Source organism: Coregonus lavaretus, assembly GCF_964263955.1.
Source record: "Coregonus lavaretus genome assembly, contig: HAP1_SCAFFOLD_1496, whole genome shotgun sequence".
Lineage (NCBI taxonomy): Eukaryota > Metazoa > Chordata > Actinopteri > Salmoniformes > Salmonidae > Coregonus > Coregonus lavaretus.
The window spans coordinates 94,489-115,926 of record NW_028156952.1 but is presented as its reverse complement, the minus strand read 5'-3'; the positions used below and the strand labels follow the sequence as shown (position 1 = coordinate 115,926).

The following is a 21,438-nucleotide window of genomic DNA, read 5'->3' as shown; positions in this document are numbered from 1 at the left end:
TACTGTGTTTCTCCCACCACTCTAAGGCTGTAATTTAAATCAGAGCTGTTCTGTTAGACACACCTACATAACAGTTACACTGGTTTATATATGTACTGTTGTGTTACAGAAAGATGACCAGCAACTATTATTCATCTGTCCTGAAAAGCCTTGGCTGCATCCCACATCACAAATGGCACCCTGTTCCCTGCTACGCACTACTTTTGACAGGGCCCATAGGGGATAGGCTGCCATTTGGGACACAGGGCACATTTTTGTTTTGGGGATATTTCCCCTGACTGCATTACAAATAAATAACTTATTACCGTTAATTAGCTATTTATATGCAAATTATGTTATGATGTGTTGACACTCACTGTGAGTTTCATAAACTAAAGATAAACGGAAATAGATTTCTGTAATGAATGTTATTATTCGTACACTTGCAAAGTTTCCAGCCTGTTCTCAGCATCCCTCTGGTCAAATCCAATCAGTCTGAAAGCTTTAAACTAACTAGACAGGGATAGACACTGCACCATGGGGTGCTACATATTTCACACCTGACTCAAACACCAATTTATGTGTTTCTAATTATGCCCAATCTGTGTCTAGAAATCTTTTCGAGGGATGGAGAACATGAAATGTTTGAAAATGTTTTAGCCTTTTTTCCCCTCTCTGATCTCTGATTGTGGACAGATTTGTCGAGACTCTGTAGAACTCAATGTAGTACACACGCTGCATATGATTTATTTCCGTATAGGATATTTCTTTGATGTTGTTGTTGTGTTGACTAAAAGCATCCCGAGGCATAGACTGTACAATATTTTTCTTTTCCCTTCATGGTGTTTTCTTTTGTCCACTTTGAGACTATAAAGCACGACCGTAGGCCAATATTGTAAGAAACTCACGAAAACTGTCCATAAGTTATGTAAGGACCTTTATTTAACAAACTTATTTTCATTTCATTCAAGTTATGCATAATATCTAGATAAAAACCTTATCTGAGACGGAACCAAACAAACAAACCCATTCTACGTGTCCCTGTTTCCAGAGAGCAGATATAGCTGTGGCACCTCTCACCATAACCCTGGTCCGTGAGGAGGTGATCGACTTCTCCAAGCCCTTCATGTCTCTGGGCATCTCCATCATGATCAAGAAGCCCCAGAAGTCTAAACCTGGTGTCTTCTCCTTCCTGGACCCGCTGGCCTATGAGATATGGATGTGTATCGTGTTCGCCTACATCGGTGTGAGCGTGGTCCTGTTCCTGGTCAGCCGCTTCAGCCCCTATGAGTGGAACCTGGATGAACAGGATGAGACCAAAGACCCCCAGACACCTCCAGATCCTCCCAACGACTTTGGCATCTTCAACTCTCTGTGGTTCTCTCTGGGAGCCTTCATGCAGCAGGGATGTGAGATATCACCCAGGTAGTTATCTGACCTAGAAATATAATGGGGTGGATCTGATGTAGAAATACAATGGGGTAGATCTGATGTAGAAATACAATGGGGTAGATCTGATGTAGAAATACACTACCAGCTCTCACAGTCTCACATCAGAATCAGACATTCATCCATGTTTCTCAAAAGTCAAATTTTCGAAGTTCTTCCAAATGTCAAATTTTCTATACCTGGATTCGAACATGCAACCTTTGGACTTTGGACAGCGCTCACTGTTGCCCCTAGTGGCCGGTTTCTACTTTATCTCCCAACGTCCTCAAACATGGATGGACGTCGAATACTGACTGTATCAAGCGTGACCTGGCTGGAAATACAATGGGGTAGATCTAATGCAAAAATATAATGGGGTAGATCTGATGTAAAAAATACAATGGGGTAGATCTGATGTAAAAATATAATGGGGTAGATCTAATGCAAAAATATAATGGGGTAGATCTGATGTAAAAATACAATGGGGTGGATCTGATGTAAAAATATAATGGGGTAGATCTGATGTAAAAATACATTGGGTAGATTGGAATATTGTGCTTCTTTTTGGGGGGCCTTCAATAGAATAGAATACGTTGTAGTATAAAATATAGCTTATGAATTCTCACAACAGTTGCACTCACATACAGTACAGCACACGATACAGCACACGTACAGCACACGGTACAGCACACGGTACAGCACACGGTACAGCACACGGGATACAGCACACGATACAGCACACGGTACAGCACTCTGGATAAGAGTGTTTTCTTAATGACTGAAATATGAAGATGTAAATGTGTCTGAGTGCTAGCTGTATTGCATTCCCACGCTATACAGCATGACCGTTATTACGTCTCTCCCCTCAATATGGGTTAGTGATGTTGTTCAACATTACCAGTGAACTGTGCAGTCAGATAGATCTTTATGGTCAATCAGGCTTTGGCTCCATATGATCCATGACCTCATGCTATAGGCCTGGTTAGGTTGACCTTACACTGACCCCAGATTATACTGCTGGTGATGAGTCTGCTGGATAAAATGACATCATTAAAACACCTATATCTAAAAGGTCATGTCATGTATTATCCCAGTTTCTCAGTTGAAGCTGGATTAAAATAGACAGACTCAGCGTTTATAGGGTTAAAGACTAGATTCCAGTGAGATGTGTCAGTTGTACTATAACAGGCTAGGTGTATTGATGCAGTAACGCAAACTGTAAATCTACAGTCTAGCTATATCCATTAAAACACTTTGTCATATGATATATTCCTGGACTCCAGGGTAGTTTCACATTTTAAAACTGTATTGGAATATACTGACTCAGCTTAAGGTTTTTAAAGCCAGGCTAACCAAGGTTTTTCTGGCCTTAAAAAATATGTTCCAGTGAGCTGTGCCAGTAGCACTAGGTACAGTGGTGCACAACCTGTAGCGTATTTACTGTCATTATCCCCTCCTATATGGAATGGACAGACACCAGCTGGGTTTACTAGCTCTGCTAATGACACCTCTCTCTAATGTGTTGGGAGGAATGTGTTGTTAATGCTCCCCCTCTCTCTCTCTCTCTCTCTCTCTCTCTCTCTCTCTCTCTCTCTGTTTCCCTCTCTCCCCTCTCTGTTTCCTTCTCTCGCTCTCTCTGTTTCCTTCTCTCCCCTCTCTCTGTTTCCTTCTCTCTCCCTTCTCTCTGTTTCCTTCTCTCTCCCTTCTCTCTGTATCCTTCTCTCTCTCTCTCTCTCTCTCTCTCTCTCTCTCTCTCTCTCTCTCTCATCTCTCTCTCTCTCTGTTTCCTTTTCTCTGTTTCCTTCTCTCTCTCTCTATCTGTTTATCTATCTATATGTCTGTCTGTCTGTCTGTCTGTCTGTCTGTCTCTCTCTCTCTCTTTCTCTCTTGCTCTCTTTCTCTCTCTCTGTCTCACTCGCTCACTCTCTCTTCCTGCCTCTCTCTCCTCACTTTCTCTTCCTGCCTCTCTCTCCTTCTCCTCCCTCTCTCTATCTCTCTCCACTTCTCTTTTCTTCCTCCCCTTCTCTCTCTCTTTCTCTCTCTCTCCTCTCTCTTTATCTCTCTCCCCTGCTCTCGCTCTCTCTCTCTCTCTCTCTCTCTCTCTCTCTCTCTCTCTCTCTCTCTCTCTCTCTCTCTCTCTCTCTCTCTCTCTCTCTCTCTCTCTCTCTCTCTCTCTCTCTCCTCTCTCTCTCTCTCTCTCCTCTCCCTCTCTCTCTCTCTCTCTCTCTCTGTGTCTCTCTCAGGTCCCTATCAGGGAGAATAGTAGGTGGCGTGTGGTGGTTTTTCACTCTCATCATCATCTCATCCTATACGGCCAACCTGGCTGCTTTCCTCACAGTGGAGAGGATGGTCTCCCCCATAGAGAGTGCTGAGGACCTGGCTAAACAGACTGAGATTGCTTACGGAACACTGGATGCTGGTTCCACCAAAGAGTTCTTTAGGGTGAGTACCGGACACAGGAATGTTGTTGCTAACAACAGGTCCATCAGCCAGTTGGTACACCGGGTTGATCATCTAGGCCAAATGGTCATTCAGGGGCCAATCCTATCGTCCACTTAAAGTCACGTTTTCACTTATTCTCCCATTGACATCAATGTATGACTTAAGTGAAAGTTAGGATTTGACCTTCAGCAATTACTGCTGGTAACTCGGTACAACTGGCTGGTCGGCTAGTTTTAGTACAAATCAATCGGAAAGTACTGTGGCAGAATACATGGTAAAAATGTATGCACTCACTAACTGTAAGTCGCTCTGGATAAGAGCGTCTTCTATATTACAAAAAAAAAAAAAAAAAAAGAAGAGCGTTTTGGTCTGATATCATGTGAGTTGATATTGCTATTATGTCATAATGTCACCTCAGACATCAAGTCCCTGAAACCTCTTCAGAACAGCCGTACACTTTCATATTTTACCGTTAGTGAGCATTTGCCCACAGAAGCTGGTTATGACGCCAAACTGCAGTTAGGTCAAGACCCTGGTGAGGACGACAAGCACGCAGATGAGCTTCCCTGAGACGGTTTCTGACAGTTTGTGCAGAGTACAGAGAAATAAAGTATGAAATGTATGCACTCACTAACTGTAAGTCGCTCTGGATAAGAGCGTCTGCTAAATGGCTAAAATGTAAATGTAAAAAATGTTAACACTAGATCTCTGACAAAAAACCACCCCGTATTTCAATCAAAACCACAGAACGTGTCATAAGAACTGTCGAGGTGCAGGGGAGCATGTATGGTGCTTCTTGAAACGTTGTGATATCACATGAATGGTGATTTTATGCTGTGGCGATTCGGTTGTGCTGGCCTTGTCCAACCTTGAGACAGTTAGTCTGGTCAGCAGAAAGTCTGATTGCTAACGACGTGTCTAACACACACAGACACACGCACGCACGCACGCACACACACACACACACACACACACACACACACACACGCACACACGCACACACACACACGCACACACACACACACACACACACACACACACACACACACACACACACACACACACACAAACACACACACGCACGCACGCACTCTCTAAGGTGATGAAACAGAGTCCACATCAGCCCTACAGTAACTCAGAGGGGTCAGCTCACCAAACCTAATTAGCCGGTTGTGGCTGCATGGAGCTGATGAATAAAGGGCCTCCAGGCCAAATAGAGTAGAGGAGATGGAAGGAAGCAATATGTCCGCCAGCAGAGAGGGACTGACGAGCCAATTAAGTTATAAATTAACCAAAGTCTCATCTGAGAGTTCATCCATCCCCTTGTCAGTGTACAATACAACACGCTGTGGCAGAGTGGAGGAGCTACGTTACAATGCAATATAACACACTGTTGTGATAATGGATAACTATATTTATAATCATTTGGTATTTACAATCTCTATTTATAGTATAATATATGAAATGCCGTTGGGAATATGTTATGATGTAGCCTAAGAGCCTAAGAGCTCAAGTACTGTTTAGACATTGAAGAGGCAGAGAGAGAGTGGGTGTACGAAAGCCTTGTATCTTATTATGAGAAGTGGCAATTAGCGAATGTGTATGTAATGTGTAGGTCGTTTGAACACTGGACACAGCCAGGGACTAACATAGATAATGAATAGTGTAGAAGACACACACACATACAATCAAAATCAAATAAAAAATCACACACACACACGAACACACACACACACACACATACACACACACACACACACACACACACACACACACACACACACACACACACACACACACACACACACACACAAACACACACACTCTTAATGAGGCCTGGTTGGGGAGTTGAAGACAGATTTAAGTTATTCCATATAATGAGTGTCCTAGTTCCAGCCAGAGCCTTCAGAGTAGAAATCGACAGGACTTTAATTAAAACTGGAGAGAGACTGACAAGAAAAAAAACACTGATTAATGGGCTCAAGTTCTGTGTCTGTGTGTGTGTGTGTGTGTGTGCTTGTGTGTGTGTGATTTCTGATTTGATTTTGATTTATTAGAATGGGGTCCGACACATCACACAATTTACATAGATTTAATAACAATAACATGTAGTGTGTGTGTGAGCATCTATCAGTTACACATACATGTCAGTACATACACACAACAAGTAGGTCACATGGGGGAGAGGCGTTGTGTCGTGAAGTGTTGCTTTATTTGGTTTTTGAAACCAGGTTTGCTGTTCACTTGCGCTATATAAGATGGAAGGGAGTTCCATGCACTCATGGCTCTGATTAATACTGCACGTTTCCTTGAATTTTTTCTGGACCTGGGGACTGTGAAAAGACCCCTGGTGGGGTAAGTGTGTGTGTCAGTGACTAAGCAAACAATATAGAATTTCTTATAAAAACAAGATGTGACGCAGTCAGTCTTTCCTCAACTGTCAGCCAAGAGAGACTGGCATTCATAGTATTAATATTATCCCTCTGAGTACAATGAAGAGCAAGACATGTGGCTCTGTTCTGGATCAGCTGCAGCTTAACTAGGTCTTTCTCTGCAGCACTTGACCATATGACTGGACAATAATCAAGATAAGATCAAACTAGAGCCTGCAGGACTTGCATTGTGGAGAGTGGTGTCAAAAAAGCAGAGCATCACTTTATTACAGACATACCTCTCCCCATCTTCACAACCATTGAATCTATACGTTTTGACCATGACAGTTCACAATCTAAGGTAAAAGCAAGCAATTTAGTCTCCTCAACTTGTTCAACAGCCACACCATTCATGGCCAAATTAAGTTGAGGTCTAGAACTTAGGGTATGATTTGTACCAAATACAATGCTCTTAGTTTTAGAGATGTTCAGGACCAGTTTATTACTGGCCACCCATTCCAAAACAGACTGCAACTATTTGTTAAGGGTTTCAGTGACTTAGTTAGCTGTGGTTGCTGATGCGTATATGGTTGAATCATCAGCATACATGGACACACATGCTTTGTTTAATGCCAGTGGCAGATCATTGGTAAAAATAGAAAAGTGTAGAGGGCCTAGAGAGCTGCCCTGTGGTACACCACACTTTACATGTTTGACATTAGAGAAGCTTCCATTATAGTAAACCCTCTGAGTTCTATTAGATAGATACATTGTTGCTCTGAGTCCACGATATGACAGAGGTTGAAAAGCCATAACGCATATGTTTTCTCAACAACAGGTTATTGTCAATAATATCAACAGTTGCACTAAAATATAACAGTACAGCTCCCACAATCATGTTATTATTAATTTCTTTCAACCAATCATCAGTCATTTCTGTCAGTGCAGTACATGTTGAGTGCCCTTCTCAATGCATGCTGAAAGTCTGTTGATAATTTATTTACAGAGAAATAGCATTGTATTTGGTCAAACACCATTTTTTCCAACAGTTTACTAAGAGTTGGCAGCAATGGGTCCTCAGATCCTCAAAAGGTTCTACTGCTGCACCATCGAGAGCATCCTGACTGGTTGCATCACTGCCTGGTATGGCAACTGCTCGGCCTCCGACAGTGCGTACGGCCCATTACATCACTGGGGCAAAGCTTCCTGCCATCCAGGACCTCTATACCAGCCACCCTAGTCATAGACTGTTCTCTCTGCTACCGCATTGCAAGCGGTACCAGAGCGCCAACTCTAGGTCCAAGAGGCTTCTAAACAGCTTCTACCTCCAAGCCATAAGACTCCTGAACATCTAATCAAATGGCTACCCAGACTATTTGCATTGCCCCCCCCCCCCCCCCCCTCTTTTACACTGCTGCTACTCTGTTTATTATCTATGCATAGTCACTTTAATAACTCTACCTACATGTACATATTACCTCAATTACCTCGACTAACCGGTGCCCCCGCACATTGACTCTGTACCGGTACCCCCTGTATACAGCCTCGCTACTGTTATTTTACTGCTGCTCTTTAATTATTTGTTACTTTTATTTCATATTATTATTTTATTTCATGTTATTTTTTTTGTATTTTTGGGAGGTATTCTTCCTTAAAATTGCATTGTTGGTTAAGGGCTTATAAGTAAGCATTTCACTGTAAGGTCTACACCTGTTGTATTCGGCGCATGTGACAAAATAAATGTGATTTGATTTGATTTGAAGCTAATAGGTCTGCTGTTAGAAGCAGTCAATGCCGCTTTACCACTCTTGGGTAGCGGAATTACTTTGGCTTCCCGCCAGGCCTGAGGACAAATACTTTCCTCTAGGCTCAGATTAAAGATATGACAGATAGGAGTGGCTATAGAGTCAGCTACCATCCTCAGTAGCTTTCCATCTAAATTATCAATGCCAGGAGGTTTGTCATTATTGATCGATCACAATAATGTTTCCATCTCTCCCACACTAACTTTGCATAATTCTAACTTGCAGTGCTTTTCTTTCATTATTAGTTTTTTTTTAAATGCATGAGTACGTGTGTGTCTGTGTCTATGTGCGTGTGTGTGTGTGTCTATGTGCGTGTGTGTGTGTGTCTATGTGCGTGTGTGTGTGTGTTTTTCGGGAACCACATTCGGGTGTAATTAATCCCATACGGTAGATCCCAGCTGGAAACTTTAAATCAGTCACAACATTTCAAACAGAAATAATTATATCATCGTCCTCTGACACTCCAGCTTTTATATTTGATGAATTCATCCGGCTTCTTTTTATACGAAGGTACAGGCTGGCGAGCACAGCAGAACTTCATAATGGCGTGAGTTTGGAACGTTTTTCAGTCACACTAAACGATAGAAAGCAATGTGTGACTTTCATAGGTAAATTGTCATGGTAACCACACATAACGACAATAAACTCAAAGATCGCCAAAAATACGGGGATACATGTAAAAAATGAGATATCTCCTAAACAGAAGCACTGCTCTCAGTCTCTATCACACAATGATCTTCCCATTAATCAGTTACTGTAACAGGGGCCAGCACACACCATACCAAGCTACTATCAATCTATCGCCTGCAGAAACGCTCTATAAGAATAATATCATCTGCCGGTTTTAGAGACCATTCAGCATTACTTTTCAAACAATTAGCACTCCTGAATATTTATCTAATTAATTAACTTCAAGTTGCTCAATTTGTTAACGGCTCTTTAAATAAATTATTAGCCTCTTTATTAAAAAAACCATTTCACCGCCACATATGAATTCCATAACTACTCAACAAGAAACAGACAACAGCTACGTCACCCACGTTCAGTAACCGCCATTTCTCAATTCCGAATCCCCTTCAGAGACCCTATGATCTGGAACTCACTCCCGCCTGATTTTGACAAGCTATCCCCGTCATTGTTTTTTTTTTTTTATGTTGAAGAGGCACCTACTGTCCATCACAGAACGACATCCCCAGTAGCTTGACTTTCTGCTTGGATTTTCTTTTCTTTTGCGTCTAGTGTTTATTTGATATTTTCTCTGTTTGTTTGTCCATACTGCTAAATCTGTGTGATTTATGACTATTAGGTGGGGGCTACTCGAGAAGCCCTTTTGGGCTTTATTCCCCCTTTATTCCTCCTGTGTATGAACAGTCTTTCTATTTGTGCCTGTCATCTCTCCTGTCTCCTGTCTCTGCCTTTTCTTCAGACTAGCCTGTCATCTCTCCTGTCTCCTGTCTCTGCCTCTTCTTCAGACTAAACTGTCATCTCCCTCTCTCGGAGAGGAAGGAAACCACTCAAGGATTTCACCATGAGGCCAACGGTGACTTTTAAAAAAGTTACAGAGTTAATGGCTGGGATAGGAGGATGGATCAACAACATTGTAATTACTCCACAATACTAACCTAATTGACAGAGTGAAAAGAAGGAAGCCTGTACAGAATAAAAATATTCTAAATCATGCATCCTGTTCGCAATAAAATGTGACAAGAAATTATCTTCATGTCCTGAATACAAAGCGTTATGTTTCTGGCAAATCCAACGCAACACATCCCTGAGTACCACTGTTCATATTTTATTTTCAAGCTTGCTGGTGGCTGTATCATGTTATGGGTATGCGTGTCATTAGCAGGGACAATGGAGGATTTTAGGATAAAAAGAAACGGATGCATCATGGATCTAATGTTATTGATATGTTAGAGAAAGACACTACTAAATGATTCAGAATATGAAGAATCGTATTTGTCTTGGTAAAATGTATTTTATAACATCAGGAAGTGACATTTATTACCAAAGCGCATTTTCACCCAGTGTGGGCAGATTGGGTGAAACCTTGTTGAGGGTGCTGAGGAGAGGGGGGAGATAGAGAGAGGGTGGTGAGGAGAGGGGGGAGATAAAGAGTGTGGTGAGGAGAGGGGGGAGATAGAGAGAGGGTGGTGAGGAGAGGGGGGAGATAGAGAGTGTGGTGAGGAGAGGGGGGAGATAGAGAGAGGGTGGTGAGGAGAGGGGGGAGATAGAGAGAGGGTGGTGAGGAGAGGGGGGAGATAGAGAGTGTGGTGAGGAGAGGGGGAGATAGAGAGAGTGTGGTGAGGAGAGGGGGGAGATAGAGAGAGGGTGGTGAGGAGAGGGGGGAGATAGAGAGGGGGGTGAGGAGAGGGGGGAGATAGAGAGAGGGTGGTGAGGAGAGGGGGGAGATAGAGAGAGGGTGGTGAGGAGAGGGGGGAGATAGAGAGTGTGGTGAGGAGAGGGGGGAGATAGAGAGAGGGTGGTGAGGAGAGGGGGGAGATAGAGAGAGAGTGTGGTGAGGAGAGGGGGGAGATAGAGAGAGGGTGGTGAGGAGAGGGGGGAGATAGAGAGTGTGGTGAGGAGAGGGGGAGATAGAGAGAGGGTGGTGAGGAGAGGGGGGAGATAGAGAGAGGGTGGTGAGGAGAGGGGGGAGATAGAGAGTGTGGTGAGGAGAGGGGGAGATAGAGAGAGAGTGTGGTGAGGAGAGGGGGGAGATAGAGAGAGGGTGGTGAGGAGAGGGGGGAGATAGAGAGGGGGTGAGGAGAGGGGGGAGATAGAGAGAGGGTGGTGAGGAGAGGGGGGAGATAGAGAGAGGGTGGTGAGGAGAGGGGGGAGATAGAGAGTGTGGTGAGGAGAGGGGGGAGATAGAGAGAGGGTGGTGAGGAGAGGGGGGAGATAGAGAGAGAGGGTGGTGAGGAGAGGGGGGAGATAGAGAGAGGGTGGTGAGGAGAGGGGGGAGATAGAGAGAGGGTGGTGAGGAGAGGGGGGAGATAGAGAGAGGGTGGTGAGGAGAGGGGGGAGATAGAGAGAGGGTGGTGAGGAGAGGGGGGAGATAGAGAGAGGGTGGTGAGGAGAGGGGGGAGCTAGAGAGAGGGTGGTGAGGAGAGGGGGGCGATAGAGAGAGGGTAGTGAGGAGAGGGGGGAGCTAGAGAGAATGTGGTGAGGAGAGGGGGGGGATAGAGAGAGGGTGGTGAGGAGAGGGGGGAGCTACAGAGAGAGGGTGGTGAGGAGAGGGGGGAGCTAGAGAGAGAGGGTGGTGAGGAGAGGGGGGAGATAGAGAGAGGGAGGAGAGGAGGGAGGGAGGAGAGGAGGGAGGGAGGAGAGGAGGGAGGGAGGAGAGAGGTATCCTGAACCAGAAAGAGAGACTTCAAAATCAAAGAACTACAGAAGGTTAGACCGTAGCCCACTGCAATCCTTTGCGCATCAAAAAATGCCAATCCCCCAGCTCTTGTCAGTGTGTGTTTGGGTATGGCGCTGGGTAAGGGAAGGGGAGGCTCCTACAACAGAGATTAGAGGCTTTCTGCATAAAGGGAGAGCTTGATAAAAGCAATGACAGGCTGGGTGTGAGATAGAGATAACCTCTAAGCAGAAGACAGGCTCTCAGATGGCCCTGTCTAACTTCAGATGAACACTAACAGAGCGAGAGCGAGAGAGAGAGAGAGCGAGAGAGAGAGAGAGAGAGAGAGAGAGAGAGAGAGAGAGAGAGAGAGAGAGAGAGAGAGAAAGAGAGAGAGAGACAGAGACAGAGACAGATTGGATTCCTACACTAAACATCAAATACATCCCAATTGATTTTCTGAACATAGAGTGGAGGGGAGCACTTCAATGACAAAGTAAACCCCCTGGAGTCCCACCTTCCACAGCTGCATACCTGAGATATACAGGTAATCCTGCCTAACACTATTGAATAATGAAAGATATACATGTAGTCCTGCCTGACTATTGAATACTGAAAGAATGACATAGGAAACTCATGGAATGTCCTGAAAGGAAATTAAATGAAAGGAAACTGGAGGTGGGAGGAAATGTGCTGCTGGGTGTTTGAGGGTAGAGTTTTAAATATAACTAAGTGTTCACTGTGTGTGTAGAGCCCATGATGAAAGTAACAATGCCAGAGAATAAAATAAAACCTTGCTCTGCAGCTCTAAGGCCAGTGGACAGAGGAACTACATCCCAAATGGTACCCTATTCACTATATAGTGCACTACTTTTCACCAGAGCCCCGTGGGACCTATATAGGGAATAGGGTGCCATTTAAGATGTACCCTTGGAATCGCTGTCTGACCTAACTCAGAATCGATACAGATTGAGTGGCTATTTAGAATGAAGAGGGTCATTTATTTTGACTCCGCACTTTAATCAAAGGTCCTCTCCTAGACGTTTTTAAATGGCAACTTCAGTTTGGTTTTTTTAACAACAAAATGCAGCTTGAAAATTGATGGCATACATTTTTGTCATTTAGCAGACACTCTTATCCAGAGCGACTTACAGTTAATGAGTGCATACATTTTTCATACTGCCCCCCCCCGTGGGAATCGAACCCACAACCCTGGCATTGCAAGCGCCATGCTCTACCAACTGAGCTACAGGAGGCATGCCTTCAAAGGATATTTTTCACGAATGATCCACACCCTTGTAAACACACACACACACAAATAAGCCTTTGTTGTGTTCTTGTCATTGCATCATGCAGCAGACCTCAGTAGAATAGAACAGTATGTGGCCAAACAGACCGTAGACAGAGACAGGCCAGCTCAAGGCAAGGAGGAATCATCTCTGTGTGTGTGTGTGTGTGTGTGTGTGAGTGTGTCTGACTCATCTTGACCAATCTGCAAGTCTGAGTGCACCAGATAGCTTTTCCTTTATCCCTCTCTCCCTCAATCCCTCCCTCATTCATCCCTCCATCCCTCCATCCCTCCATCCCTCCATCCATCCATCCATCCATCCATCCATCTCTCCATCTCTCATCTGAGGTTATCCCCATCCCAGAGAGGAATTTACCTGTAAATCTACAGAGCACAGTAAGAAAGATGATGGAGCTATGTCTGTAGAGAGATGATGGAGCTTTGTCTGTAGAGAGATGATGGAGCTATGTATGTAGAGAGATGATGGAGCTATGTCTGTAGAGAGATGATAGAGCTATGTCTGTAGAGAGATGATGGAGCTATGTCTGTAGAGAGATGATGGAGCTATGTCTGTAGAGAGATGATGGAGCTATGTCTGTAGAGAGATGATAGAGCTATGTCTGTAGAGAGATGATGGAGCTATGTCTGTAGAGAGATGATGGAGCTATGTCTGTAGAGAGATGATGGAGCTATGTCTGTAGAGAGATGATGGAGCTATGTCTGTAGAGAGATAATGTAGCTAAGTCTGTAGAGAGAGAATGGAGCTATGTATGTAGACAGATGATGGAGCTGTCTGTAGAGAGATAATGTGGCTATGTCTGTAGAGAGATAATGGAAATATGTCTGTAGAGATGATTGAGCTATGTATGTAGAGAGATGATGTTACGAACCTTGTGGCTTTAAACATCTAGGGTGGATGGACAAGAGACCCGTAACATAATTCATGCAAATTAGAATCGTGACATGGAACAGTGAGAACAAAAACTACACGACAACCATAAACTACCGTCAAACATAAAATGTTTATTTTTGAACACACGGTAAAGGTTTGGGAAAAAGGGCTGAGCAGGACCCAAGAAATGAAACAATAGTGTAAAAAACCCTAAACTGATCTTGCCTGCCTCAAGAACCGCTAAGCTACTGCTAATCATACAAAAATTACAGTGGGTGGTCCGCTCAGGTCTAACTAGTGTTTTTAGACAGTTTTCTTCCTACAACTCCAACTTGCTTAAATTCCCCTTTTCCCAGAAACACACAACAAAGTTACCAAACAGAGTAACCAGCAAATGAGTGAGTACACAAAACACAGGACACCACAGTATCCATACTCACATACGGAAAATAGTCTCTCTCTACAAACACAACTGACTGGCATTTAAACAATGGGATGTGTGATTGAAAAACCAAAAACAGGTGGTGCAATGAAGAGGAATGTACACTGATTGGTCCACCTCAGCAATCAGCAGACACCCAAACGACCACCAATCAGGAACATACAGGACACCTGTGATTAGGGCAGAAGGAGAGGAAAAACACAAAACACAGGATACCTGTATCCGTAACAGATGACAACACATTTCCCAGAAAAATGAACATTAAGTTTTATGTTTGTAGTTTGACTTTCATACAGATTAGACTCGTTCAAGGTTGGGTTCTCTCCCCCTTTCTCTTGCTATCTCTCCATATTTCTCTCTCTCTCCTCTCTCTCACACCTCTCTCTCCCTTTCACCTCTCTCTCTCTCCCTCTCTCCCTTTCACCTCTCTCTCCCTCTCTCCCTTTCACCTCTCTCTCTCCTCTCTCCCTTTCACCTCTCTCTCTCCCTCTCTCTCTCTCCCTTTCACCTCACTCTCTCTCTCTCTCTCTCTCTCCCTTTCACCTCTCTCTCTCTCTCTCTCTCTCTCCTCTCTTCTCTCACACCTCTCTCTCCCTTTCATCTCTCTCTCTCTCTCTCTCTCTCTCTCTCTCTCTCTCTCTCTCTCTCTCTCTCCCTCTCTCTCTCTCTCACCTCTCTCTCCCTTTCACCTCTCTCTCTCTATGCGCTCCCCCTCCCTCTCTCTTCAGTCCTCTCTCCCCATCTGTCCTTCTCCACCCTCCAACTTGTCTCAGGCAGCAGTAACTATATGGGTGTGAGCAGTGGAATCATCTTATCAGTGGAATCATCTTATCACATTGGAATCATCTTATCAGTGGAATCATCTTATCAGTTGAATAATCTTATCAGTGGAATCATCTTATCAGTGGAATTATCTTATCAGTTGAATCATCTTATCGGTTGAATCGTTTTATCAGTGGAATCATCTTATTAGTTGGATCGTCTTATCAGTGGAATCATCTTATCAGTTGAATCATCTTATCAGTTGAATCATCTTATCAGTGGAATCATTTTATCAGTTGAATCTTCTTATCAGTGGAATCATCTTATCAGTTGAATCGTCTTATCAGTGGAATCGTCTTATCAGTTGAATCGTCTTATCAGTGGAATCATCTTATCAGTGGAATCATCTTATCAGTTGAATCGTCTTATCAGTGGAATCATCGTATCAGTTGAATCGTCTTATCAGTGGAATCATCTTATCAGTTGAATCATCTTATCAGTGGAATCATCTTATCAGTTGAATCATCTTATCAGTGGAATCATCTTATCAGTGGAATCATCTTATCATGGTATTTGGTGGTTCTTCCTCCTAGCATGCTGATATTGATCAATTGGCTTGATAAACCACTGAGGCAGCACGAGCTCTGTCAGCGTTAATCAATGTCTGTTCATTCTCTTATTTCTATTTGAAGAGGCAGTCAGCTGGGACACACACACACACACGCACACACACACACACACACACACACACACACACACACACACACACACATGCAGCCTTTGGGGAAATTGTCCTCAAAACCAAACAACATCATCCTTCCAACGATGTTTAGCTCATGTAAATATGAGAGCACAATAAATCATATTGTCAACACAAAACAACACGATCCTGTGCCACCACATCTGAAGGCGTATTTATTAAATTTCCCTCCAATCTCCGTCGTCATACATATTACTAACTGTAACCCATATTAGCATTAAAATAGAACGCTCATCAACTCACATCCCCAAACTTCAAGCCTTTTTCATCAAGGCGGAGACAAGGAGATGCATTCATTCATCATGTTGACTTTTTAATTTGCATTATGTTGTTGTCTGGTCTGATCCTCACCCCTCTGGTCTGATGTGACATGATGGATGACTCATTACAGATTGTATTGGAACACACTGAGCCAACTAGGGCCCTCCGTTAAGTCAAGGTTAATGCTTTTGTTTATTAACAGTGATGTGTCGGAGGCAATATCCATTACAGTCAGAGAGGGGCAGTATATTAATTAGGGACATTGATGGGTCTATCTCTTGTTTAGAATGGACGAGTCCCACTCCACTCACAAAGCCACAGGGCTAAACATGTGTGTGTGTGCATGCGTGCGTGCATGCGTGTGTGAGTGTGTGTGTGTGTGTGCGTGCGTGCGTGTGTGTGTGTGTGTGAGTGTGTGTGAGTGTGTGAGTGTGTGAGTGTGTATGTGTGAGCATGTGAGTGTGTGAGTGTGTGTGCGTGTGAGCGTGTGAGTGTGTGTGTGTGAGTGTGTGAGTGTGTGTGAGTGTGTGTGCGTGTGAGCGTGTGAGCGTGTGAGCGTGTGTGTGAGTGTGTGAGTGTGTGAGTGTGTGTGTGTGAGCATGTGAGTGTGTGAGTGTGAGCGTGAGCGTGTGTGTGTGCGTGTGAGCGTGTGAGTGTGTGTGAGTGTGTGAGTGTGTGTGAGTGTGTGAGCGTGTGAGCGTGTGAGCGTGTGTGTGAGTGTGTGAGTGTGTGAGTGTGTGAGTGTGTGTGTGTGAGCATGTGAGTGTGTGAGTGTGAGCGTGAGCGTGTGAGTGTGTGTGAGCGTGTGAGTGTGTGTGTGTGAGTGTGTGAGTGTGTGTGAGCGTGTGAGCGTGTGTGTGTGTGTGTGTGTGTGTGAGTGTGTGTGAGTGTGTGTGAGTGTGTGTGTGTGTGTGTGTGTGTGTGAGTGTGTGTGTGTGAGTGTGTGTGAGTGTGTGTGAGTGTGTGTGTGTGAGTGTGCTGCTGTTATTGCATTTCCCACAGCATCTATGTGTTACTTCACTAGCTGAGTTGGTGTGCTGTTTACTCTGTTTGAGAACACTGAGTGTCCGTCACTAACAGTGTATTTGTCCCCCTTGACATAATTCAGGATTCACTTAACTTGAAGACATCTTAGGAAATATGACATTTATAGCTAAGTGCTGCCTTCCACAAATGTCTGCTTTAGTTAATAATACACTACACCTCAAATCTTTGAGCTGGGAAAATGAAGTCCTTGACTGTTTCAGTATTTCAACCTAAAGGGACCCTTCTGGGGAAGCCCAGACAATGGGATCCTTCACGCCACTGGAACAATGCCTCTGATTGGTGTTGCCATATCAACAGCTTGTTCATACTCTGACCCTATAGGCTATTGCCAACTGGCCCACTTCCTTGTACTTCTCTAGCTCCTAAATTGTTCCTTGCTATCCGGAATCCTTTGGACGTCCCTACCCGATTGACGTTTAATTTCAAAATGGTAAGGGTTAAGGTGAAGTTAGGTAAGGGTTATGGTTATGTTTATGGTAAAGGTAGGGGTTAAGGTTAGGGTTAGAGATTAGGGGGTAGGGACATCCCAAGGATCACAGATAGCACTTACCCTCCTAAATTGAACCCGTAGTGTACTTGTGAGAGTATCCACTCTACAGTACACACTACCACTTGGGAGCAGTCCTCTCTCTGCTTTGGTCCAGACCAGGATTCAGAAGTCTGGAGTTTGAAAATGTGTTGCCAAAATGAATCCAGTGGCATTGAATCATTTAATTGTTACTTATTCTAGATAGCTAGAACTCCTCTCTTCACTCCTACAGATTGTACAGCAGGCAGACTAAGCCTAACCCCAGGCACTGTACTGGGAAACTGGGTCCCCTTCTGATGTGTACTGTAGCAAGGTTGTCATCTGTGTATCACTCTTTCCTGTTTCTCTCATTGTTCAGGGTCCTCTCTCTCTCTCTCTCTCTCTCTCTCTCTCTCTCTCTCACTGTACCTCTCTCTCTCTATCTCTCTCTCTCTCTCTCTCTCTGTCTGTCTCTGTCTCTTTCTGTTCACTTAATGGTGTATACATTTGTATTTGGGTCATTACTACGTTATCAACGCTTGACTTACTAGACCACTGTAGGCTGTATGCCACCAAGTATGAGTAATATTAGTGTCTAATGATTATTGTGCATCATGAGTTTGCACAGGCCTGAAAGATTTCATGAACTTACCAGCAATATTCTCTTGAAGTATTTGAAGACGTGCCACTAAATCTTCCCAGATATCTATAAACACTTCAAGATGGCTTGAGGTGTCCTGCATCAGATCAATGAGGAACCTAAACAGATCAACATCAATGGACTTTGATGTCTAAACTAGTATTCCTCTTCTCCTTCCCCCTCCCTCTCTCCGTCTAAACAGCGATCCAAAATAGCAGTCTATGAGAAAATGTGGTCATACATGAAATCGGCCGAACCCTCAGTGTTCGTCAAGACCACGCCAGACGGGGTGGCCCGGGTACGAAAGTCGAAGGGCAAGTTTGCGTTCCTCCTGGAGTCCACCATGAATGAGTACATAGAGCAGAGGAAACCCTGCGACACCATGAAAGTGGGCGGGAACCTCGACTCAAAAGGATACGGTGTGGCCACACCCAAAGGCTCCGCATTAAGGTGGGTGGGATAATATAACGATGTTCTCCATGGTGTTATAGTATTCCACCCACCCTGATGTCTTGTGTTTGGCCCTTCTACTACTTCTTCTTCTTTATTGTTTTGGAAAGGACACAAAGAGGTAACGGTATCATATCTTTTACTGTTCTTCGATACCAAGGTTGATTTATAATTGTTATCATGGATGTTTATATTTGTATATGTTTTAATGTCGTTGTTCCTAAACCAAAGCAGAATCCATTCCAGGGTGTGAGAGTTGAACAACTGTTTCACTTCTATCTTTCTCTCTGTCCTTCTGTCCTGTGTGCTTTCCTTCTCAACACTTGTGTTGTCACTTTGAATTTAACAGCTCAGCGGTTTTTCAATGTAGCCTTTAAAAGCTGCCCTGTCACTTGTGATGAATGTTAATTGCACGGTGTTAATGTTAATGTTAATTGCATGGTGTTTGCTGTTATTGCTTTCCTCCTCAGTGATGACTGGTGTCCCCATCCCGCACACTTCAGTTTCTAAACCACCTAACCCCTCATGCCACCTTTCCAATATTTACCACTTTCTTTGCTCTACCTATAAGCCTTACTGATCTATCTAGCTCATATTCGTTAAACAATTTGTCATTTTCCTACCTAGACCGTTTTCCTAATAGATATAAGAGTTATTAGTAATACTATTATTAGCAATAAACAATGAGTGGTAGTCTACCGCTATCAACTATTATCATTATCGTTATAACTACTACTACTACTATTCAATACTACTACTATACTACGTCTATACTATACTATACTATACTATACTATACTATACTACCACTTTACTACTATTAACTATGCATTAGATTTCTCACGGACCTGTGCATTTTCTTACAAGTTATGTTTTATCGTTTCAAGAAATGCTGTTAACCTGGCAGTGTTAAAACTGAATGAGCAAGGCCTGTTGGACAAATTGAAAAACAAATGGTGGTACGACAAGGGCGAGTGCGGCAGCGGGGGAGGTGACTCCAAGGTCAGCCTCGATGTCACCAGATCGGGTACCATGGTGCAGAGTAATCGGCAAGGCTGTTAATAATAGTCAATAGGAATCATTGATTGTTGATTAGATTTATATTATAGCGCTTTGATTTTCTTACGCGCTTTGTTAGCTACAGTACAACCCAACCCAAAACAAACCTGTGTTGAGTCCAACCAGGCTCAAAGGTAGCCTTTCTGTCATTTACCAGACTCTGACCAGCCTATTGAACAAAAGATCAAACTAAGAACCCTTTCTTGGCTAATACACAGAGAGGATGATGAGGCAGCACGCTAAGGCTAAGCTGAGTTGTTTGTGAGAAAGACAGTTGTGTGAGGAAGGATCTGTGGCAAAGTGTTTGGTTGTGTTTGACAAGGAGGAAGTGTAGTTCTTTCACTGCTTCTCAGTGATGGGAGGGATGTGAGGAGGATAGTGCTGTCCTGCAGTTGGAAAAAGGAGGAGATGGAATTAACTCTATCTTTAACATCTGCAGGGCAGCAGATGATGTGTGTCAGGTATTATACTGTCTAGAGAAAGTATAGCCAGTTTGAGGTCTATTTAGCTTCAACAGTATCTCTGTCAGATTGGACTGATCTCTGACTAAAATATACCTATTGTAAGTTATATATTATATGATAAGTATGTATATTATAAAGTACATTTCATTAAACAGTTTATCACAAACTATTTATGAAAACATGGCATCTAGATGCCAGAGACTGCCGCCTTCCTCTTGTGAAGGCCACGTCTGTATTTCATAACATTATTGCTGTCTTGTCTGTCAGACACAACATGGCTTCACAGCTGCTCATGTCATATAGCTGCTTCTCTGGACATCCCATGCGACTGGCCTAGAGAAGCCAATGCTGGGCTCTAGAGCCCATTGGCTGAAACCCCCAAAATGTCCGCTCAGCTGAGGCATCTCAGCTCAGGGAGGCGAGGCGAACAGCGGAGTCTTGAGGGGACTAAGCATTACGGGCAAACGTGAGAATTCTAATCTCAAAGAGAAGGTCTGATCTCTTTGGGCTGTGGGTCATGTGGTACCACTAAATTCAATTCAATTGGGATTTTGTAGGTGTTGGGAATGCCCCTATAATTGGTTGCCTTTTCATAATGATTTTACCAAAGATCTATACATTTGTAGTTGGTGTCAAATGTTTTTACCCAATTTACCACTTGATCGCAACATGAACAACCAAGACCCAGAATTGTTTTAAAGAGGGCATTGACATTTGATACAGTTTAGATGAATTGAATGACTAATGACTCAGTCATGACTCATGCAATGAATTATGTCAGCTAAGTGGCTAGTTTACAGATTAGCTGTGCTAGATGCTGTGGTCTACAGAATGTGTCATGGCTTTATACGGTCATTTGACATGAATTCTCAGGAACTGCAATGCTATACTAATATGACATGTTGAAAATAGCATCATGGCTAACATCTCTATAATATATGGATCAAGTAATGTCCCACCAACACACCTTCTCTTTCTTTTCTGTTTTAGCTCCATAATGATCACAAATAGGTTTCCTATATTTTCATATACGGTTGCAAAATTCCACTAACTAAAAAAGTCCCAGTAAATAAACAATTCCAGGTTTCCCAGAAATCCCTGTTTGAGGATTCCCTCTGGCAGGGTTCCATTCCTTGCTTGTTCTCCCCCTTATTCTGGGAATCATTCCATAGGGGCTTCTGGAAAACTTAAGAATTTTGGGAAAGTCACAGGAATTTTGCAACCCTATTTTCAACCATGCATTTCTGATTATAATCTGTGCTGTATAGTCAGTGTGCTGAGTGATGTTGAGGCCTGGTTAAGGCTGTGACGGCTGCAGTAGAAGAGCAGTATCATTGCTTCTCTGACATGTTTCCTTCTGCCTTTATCTGGACCTGCTCAGGTATGTATGCTTTGGCTTTTTATTGGGCAACCTTCAGGATCATGGCTAAATGTATTGATCAATTGAATTTACAATACGTTCATACATTAATTTGCATTTGATCTCTACTATTCTTAAC

The 21,438-nt window shown here is 43.5% G+C and overlaps 1 protein-coding gene across 1 annotated transcript in view; it reads left to right on the top strand.

Moving 5' to 3' along the window:
- Nucleotides 1-1,030: 1,030 nt before the first annotated feature.
- Nucleotides 1,031-21,438, top strand: part of LOC311125996 (glutamate receptor 3-like) — a gene marked incomplete at both ends in the record, with an annotated part of 46,942 nt that continues 26,534 nt past the window's right edge. The window contains 4 exons of the mRNA XM_084200019.1: nucleotides 1,031-1,404; nucleotides 3,651-3,849; nucleotides 18,169-18,416; nucleotides 19,304-19,458. Of these exons, the coding sequence (XP_084056145.1) occupies nucleotides 1,031-1,404; nucleotides 3,651-3,849; nucleotides 18,169-18,416; nucleotides 19,304-19,458 (976 nt within the window). The remainder of the gene's footprint in view (nucleotides 1,405-3,650; nucleotides 3,850-18,168; nucleotides 18,417-19,303; nucleotides 19,459-21,438) is intronic.